The 6,801-nt window shown below is 38.9% G+C and overlaps 1 protein-coding gene across 1 annotated transcript; it reads left to right on the top strand.

The window, feature by feature from the left end:
* Positions 1-376: 376 nt before the first annotated feature.
* On the top strand, positions 377-4,308 carry EMWEY_00040920 (hypothetical protein, conserved; the record flags this gene model as incomplete). The annotated part of the gene is made up of 10 exons (XM_013478799.1): positions 377-392; positions 601-1,373; positions 1,776-1,953; positions 2,127-2,177; positions 2,437-2,510; positions 2,837-2,856; positions 3,248-3,264; positions 3,390-3,490; positions 3,730-3,962; positions 4,209-4,308. 10 exons carry the CDS (start codon positions 377-379, stop codon positions 4,306-4,308), a joined length of 1,563 nt encoding a protein of 520 aa, XP_013334253.1.
* Positions 4,309-6,801: the final 2,493 nt, after the last annotated feature.

Here is a 6,801-nt window from a genome sequence, read left to right as displayed (position 1 = left end):
CTTGTACCCTTTAGACGCTCCAGTAGACGTATGCAAACCCTAAACCCTAAACCCTAAACCCTATATAAACCCTAAACCCTAAACCCTATATAAATCCCCTTTCCTTCTCTGTTTCTCTGCCGTTTTTTTACACGATCCCCTACCCCTTCTGCTGAATGAATGAGTGTTTAGGGTTTAGGGTTTAGGGTTTATATATGTGTGTATATATTACTATATAGGTATAATAGGAGACCTTGAGGGTTTATGGTCCTGTATAGGTTATATAGATATAAATATAAATAAACAACCAATAAACACTTTTTTTATAACAAAAGAAGAATTTATTCTTCTTAATCTTAAACCCTTTTATAGGGGTTTATATGATCAACAACAAAGAATGTGTACTACTATACGTAAGAAAATAGGGTTTAGGGTTTAGGGTTTAGGGTTTAGGGTTTAGGGTTTGTGGGATTCTTATTGTATGCAAATACATTCTTTTTTTTCTGCATCTCTCTGCATACATTTGCATGCATTTCTTTCCTTTATCTGCATGCATTAATAATATATTTATCTGCATGCACGCATGCATGCATGCATGCATGCATGCGTTTGTTTGTGCAGCAAATACTTACGGGGGTCCTGTAGTTGGTCCCTATGGCCGTTGGTCTCTTTTTGTTAGTGACTTAGAGACACCAGCAGCAGCAGGAGGAGGAGGAGCAGCAGCAGGAGGAGAAGGAGACAGGGAGGAGGAGACAGGAGTAGGTGTCCCCTCTTCCTCTTCTTCTTCTTCTTCTTTTTTTGGTTCCTCTTTCTTCTCTGCAGCAAGGAGACAGGTGTCTCCTTCTATACAAAAAAAAGAAAAAAAAAAATCTTTATTAGATATAGTTAAAGAATTAGAAGAAGAGCAGCAGCAGCAGCAGCAGCAGCAGCAGCAGCAGCAGCAGCAGCAAAAGGAGACAATTTTATTAAAAAAGCAGCAAAAGGAGTCGTATAACCGCTACAACAGCATGACGAGCGCCCATCAGCAGCAGCAGCAGGAGCAGCAGGAGCAGCAGCAGCAGCAGCAGCAGGAGGAGGAGGAGGAAGAGGAGTACGGAGAAGGACCTATAGAGCCATCAATGTGTGTAGCAGAAGGAAAAGGACTAAAAGAAGGGACAGCAGGGGAATGGATAAATTTTATAATAAAAACAAACAATAAAAAAGGAGAGACAGTTATGCATGCAGATGGATATGTTAGGTTATCTATAGAGGCAATAGGTGCACATAGATTTACTGTATCTAATTGCATGCAAGAAGGGACATATACCACTAGCAGCAGCAACAGCAGCAGCAGCAGCAGCAACAGCAGCAGCAGTTGTAGTAACAGCAGCAGCAAAAAAAACGGCGAAGATAGTGTATGGGCACGTTGCTGCAGTTGCTGCTGCATGCAGCAGCAGCAGCAGCAGCAGCACAAGCATGGGACGTTATTTGGTGGTATTTCTGCTCAATCAGCAGCAGCAGCAGCAGCAGCAGCAGCAGGAGCAGGTGCAGCAGCAGGAGGAGGAGTACTATCTCCTTATATATCTCCTGATTTTTTATGGGAAATAAGGAGACAAGAAGGAGAAGGAAGAATAAATGTCTCCTTTTGTATAAAAAAAAAAGGTATTTATTTATTATTTGTCTCCTTTAATGGATTACCTATTGCTGGATCTCCTTTCCTTATTACCTTATCTGCAGCAAACCCTTGTCCCTTATCATCAAGGATAATAGGGGAGGGAGCTAGGGTTTGTTATGCATCTCCATCCTTGCTGCAGCAGGAGGAGGAGGGGGAGGAACAACAACAACTGCAGCAGCAGCAGCAGCAACTGCAGCAGCAAGAAGGAGAGGGACTGCAGCAAATACTGCAGCAACAAATTATACAGCAGCAACATAAACATAAACAAACTTATAAACATCTTGTTAATCATTTCCGTATCTTTATTTGTGATTCTAATGGTAAACCCTAAACCCTAAACCCTAAACCCTAAACCCTAGAAAAACCCTAATAAACCCTAATAAACCCTAATTCACCTCTATAAACCCTAATAAACCCTAATAAACCCTAATAAACCCTAATAAACCCTAATAAACCCTTTTGTTTGTGTGTGTGTGTATATATATATGTATAGGTAATCGTGTACATACAGGTGGTCATTGTATAGGAGTAAAGGGTTTACGTGGTGCTCGTATATTAAGGGTTTTAGATGAGGGTTTAGGGGTTTATAGGGTTGATTATATTGTACGTATACCTAAAACCCTATTTATTAATTGTAAACAACAACATCTTCGTCTTGCTGATTCTATTGCACAACTTCTTTCCTTCCAACAACAACAAGCTAATACTTCTCTTATACAACAATGCAAAGTACGGTATAGGGTTTAGGGTTTAGGGTTTAGGGTTTAGGGTTTAGGGTCTAGGGTCTAGGGTTTAGGGTTTAGGGTTTACGTCTATTGCACAACTTCTTTCCTTCCAACAACAACAAGCTAATACTGCTCTTATACAACAATGCAAAGTACGCTACACGCTTCAGGGTTTAGGGTTTAGGGTTTAGGGTTTAGGGTCTAGGGTCTAGGGTTTAGGGTTTAGGGTTTACGTCTATTGCACAACTTCTTTCCTTCCAACAACAACAAGCTAATACTTCTCTTATTCAACAATGCAAAGTAAATTAGGGTTTAGGGTTTAGGGTTTAGGAGAATTAGGGTTTAGGGTTTAGGGTTTAGATCTATTGCACAACTTCTCTCCTTCCAACAACAACAAGCTAATACTGCTCTTATTGATTAATACAAAGTAATGTTTAGGGTCTAGGGTTTAGGGTTTAGGGTTTGGGTGTATTATTAGGGTTTGTTGTTTGGGAGGTTGTATGCTAGTTATTATCATTGGGTCATATATGAGGGTTTAGGGTTTAGGAGGATTAGGGTTTAGGGTTTAGTTGAATAATGAGGGTTTACAGTAGTGTTTTTCTCTGCTGCTGCTTCTGTTTCTGTTTCCGCTTCTGCTGCTGCTGCTGCTGCTGTTGTTGCTGCTGCTGCTGCAGGCTCTGCAGCGTGAGGGTTTATTACCAATAACAAGTTGCCGTATAGAAGTATATTTATATAATAAACCCTTTCTTTCTTCTCCCTTAGAACCTCTTATTGCTAATCTTGGGGAATTACATAAAATATATACAGAAGCAGAGGAAGCTACACAACTAGGTACAAGGGTTTAGGGTTTAGGGTTTAGGGTTTAGGGTTTAGGGTTTGGAGGTCATAGGGAAGTGTATTGTAGCGGTGGGGGCATCCACATGCAGGGTTCTTATATAGGGGTTAGGGTCTAGGGTCCAGGGTTTAGGGTTTCTAGGGTTTCTAGGGTTTCTAGGGTTTCTAGGGTTTAGGGTTTAGGGTTTGTGTTATAGGGGCATCAGTAAAATTATTTAATGATTGTTTACGACGAGGACTTCATGATAATGCTGCAGATATTCTTGCATCTATTCAGCGTTCTTCTTTCTCTCATGGCGTAAACCCTAAACCCTAAACCCTAAACCCTAATTTTCTTTTTATATAGCTATTTTATACCTATACACTAAACCCTCTTAATCTTTACACAACTCGTTATGCTCCCAAAACCCTAAACCCTAAACCCTCGTGTTTTTTTACGTGTGGGTTAGAATACTTCATGTCATCCTTATAACACCTAGGGTTTAGGGTTTAGGGTTTAGGGTTTAGGGTTTAGGGTTTAGGGTTTGTTGCATGCAGCTGCGGAAGGAGGCAGAGGAAGCACTTCTTCGTCTTTGCTGCAGCAGCAACTCGCCACGTAAGACATTAGAGCAGCAGCTGCAGCAGCAAGAGGAGGAAGCAGAAAGGGAGCAGCAGCAGCTGCTGCTGCAGCAGCAGCAGCTGCTGCTTGTGTCTCCACAAGAAAAAAGAAAAAAAGAAAAAAAGAAAATAAGAGAGTTGCAAAGACAATGGGAAGAAATACAACTCGTCAGGTAAACAAAACCCTAAACCCTAAACCCTAAACCCTAATAAACCCTAAACCCTAATAAACCCTAATAAACCCTTCGGCAGAGTTCTTAACATCCAATGCTAAACCCTAATAAACCCTCTAAACCCTAAATTAAACAAACCCTAAAACATAAACCCTAAATTAACAAGGAACTACAAACACTACAAACATTCCCCTGGGGTGCAAAGGGTTTAGGGTTTAGGGTTTAGGGTTTAGGGTTTGTGTGTAGGGAGTCGCTGGCGAAGTTATGTGGACACTCAAGAAGAAAACAAGAAATAATGATGAATTTAACAGATAAAATGCTACATGGTCTTGGAGGATTTAGCTAAACCCTAAACCCTAAACCCTAAACCCTTGGAGAAAAGGGGAATAAAAGAAAAAGTGTTTTTTTCTTTCTTGTTTTCGTTTTTAAGGAAACAAGAGACAGAGGGAATTATTATTTGCTGTTTTAATGTTTATCCTCTAGGGTTTAGGGTTTAGGGTTTAGGGTTTATAGTTGGGTACCTGCAGCAGATGAAGACTTGCTGCTGTTCGTCTTGCTGTTTACACGTTTAGCAGCAGTAAGAGGGTTTATTATTAGGGTTTAGGGTTTACGAGGGTTTAGAGTTAGTAGTGTTTATTAGGGTTTAGGGTGCGCTATTAGACCATAGCAACCTAGAGACAGAGGGGGACACGAAGGGACTCTATCTAGGGTTTACAGCAAAACACAGTCCTTTTTGTGTACACCCTAAACCCTAAACCCTAAACCCTTCTTCCCGAGGTATTATAACCAGTAAACCCTAGCTCAAAGAGTATTATTATAATAATTATATAAGAGAGAATAATAATATAAAATATAAATATTATTTATAATAATTTAAATATATATTTTTATTGTTTAATTTATATTTAATTTAACTTTTATTAATATAAGGAAAGCAGCAAAAAAGAAAAAGGCACGGCGCGGTCCTCGATTGGTCTATTGTGCTTCTTCTTGTACAGTAACCGCAGGAAGAAATGCACTAAATATTAAATAATAAAATAAAGAATAATAAAAAGGATTAATTTAAGAGAAAAAGGAGAAAAAAAGACATAAAATAACCATAAAAAGAATTATATTCATGAATATATTCAGGTGTATAGGCACCTCAAGAAGAAAGAAACCGGTGGTCGGTCGGCCGCATGCCGTTGTGTGCCATCAGGGGGGTCATTTTTCTTCTTTCTTCTCCCCTTTTTCTTCTTTTTCTTCTTTTATTTAATTAGTATATTATTAATTAAGCTAATTAAAAGAATCTTCTTCTTTTTTTTTGCTTTTTTACCGGTTGCTGCTGCTGTTTTATATATGCAGTAGCGGTCCGGTGCAGATAATCGCAGCGGCGGGGGAGGGAAGGGGAAAAAAGGAATAAAAAAAAGGAATAAAAGTATTGTTTTTATTTATTTAAATTAAATTAAGATAAATAAAAAGAAATAAAAGGGAATTATAGTATATTTATTCCCTTTTATACCCTGCAAACCATCAAAGAAATACTTTTAAGGGTTTTATTGATACTTCTGCCGAGTCAGCAGCTGCATATACACCAGAAAACCCTAAATTAGGGTTTCTGCTTTTTCTTTTTCTTCTTTTTCTTTTATTTCTTCTTTTCTTCCTTCTTCTTCTTCGCTAAATAAAGACAAAAGAAAATGACGGAAGAAGAGCAACCATGGGAGGATATACACCTTGTGAGGTAAGAACGAAACTCCAGACCCTAAACCCTCATAAAAACCCTAAACCCTAAACCCTAATGAAGATAAACCTGAGAAAACAACAGAACCCCCTCTAAACCCTCAGGGTTTAGATACAAGGGTTTAGGGTTTCTGTTCCTTTAGTGGTGGATTATTATAGATATATAAACCCTCAGAAAATCGCGTTTATTGTTTGTGAGGGTTTCTAAGAATTTATAAGGGTTTATGAGGGTTTAGGGTTTAGGGTTTAGGGTTGTATTATGTATATAGGGAGCAATTAAAGAAATTATCTGGTAATACAGAAAGAAAACAAGAAATAATGACTTATTTTACGGAGACAATGTTACAATCTTTGCAACAAAGCCAAACAAATAATTTACGTCTATTAGCAGAAAGAAATGATCTAGCGTAAACCCTAAACCCTAATAAACCCTAATAAACCCTAATAAACCCTAATAAACCGTAATAAACCCTAATAAACATTGTAAACCCTACAAAACCCTAGAAATAATATCTTCCCTCTCCCTCCCTTCCCCAAAACCCTTTCAAACCCTCATAAACCCTCCCAAACCCTAAACCCTCTTAAACCCTAAACCCTAAACCCTAAACCCTAAACCCTAAACCCTAATTATTTTTTTTTCTCTTTTTTTGTGTATATTTGCAGTCGTCTTCGTGATGAGAATTTATTACCATTAGCAGGTGTATTACAACATAAATATATAAAACAATTTAGATTAATGACTAAACAAATAATTAATTATTTTTATAAATTAAATTTTAATTCTTTTTTTAATCTTGAAGAACTTATATTCACTTATCATAAAATCGCGTAAATTATTTACTCATCCTTCTCCTCCTCCTGCTGCTCCTGCTCCTGCTGCTGCTCCTCCTGCTGCTCCTGCTCCTGCTGCTCCTGCTGCTGCTGCTCCTGCTGCTGCTCCTGCTGCTGATGGTGGTGCTGCTGATGGTGGTGGTGGTGGTGGTGCTGCTGCTGCTGTTGTTGTTGCTGTTGATGGTGGTTATGGTGGTGGGGGTGGTGGTGGTGATGCTGCTTCTGTGTGTGCTGCTGCTGCTGCTGCTGCTGCTGCTGCTGCTGTTGTTGCTGTTGCTGTTGCTGTTTG

The sequence above is a fragment of the Eimeria maxima genome, genomic scaffold (genome assembly GCF_000499605.1).
Source record: "Eimeria maxima Weybridge genomic scaffold, Emw_scaff686, whole genome shotgun sequence".
Lineage (NCBI taxonomy): Eukaryota > Apicomplexa > Conoidasida > Eucoccidiorida > Eimeriidae > Eimeria > Eimeria maxima.
The sequence above is the reverse complement of the archived record's forward strand: the minus strand, read 5'-3'. Positions and strand labels throughout refer to the sequence as shown.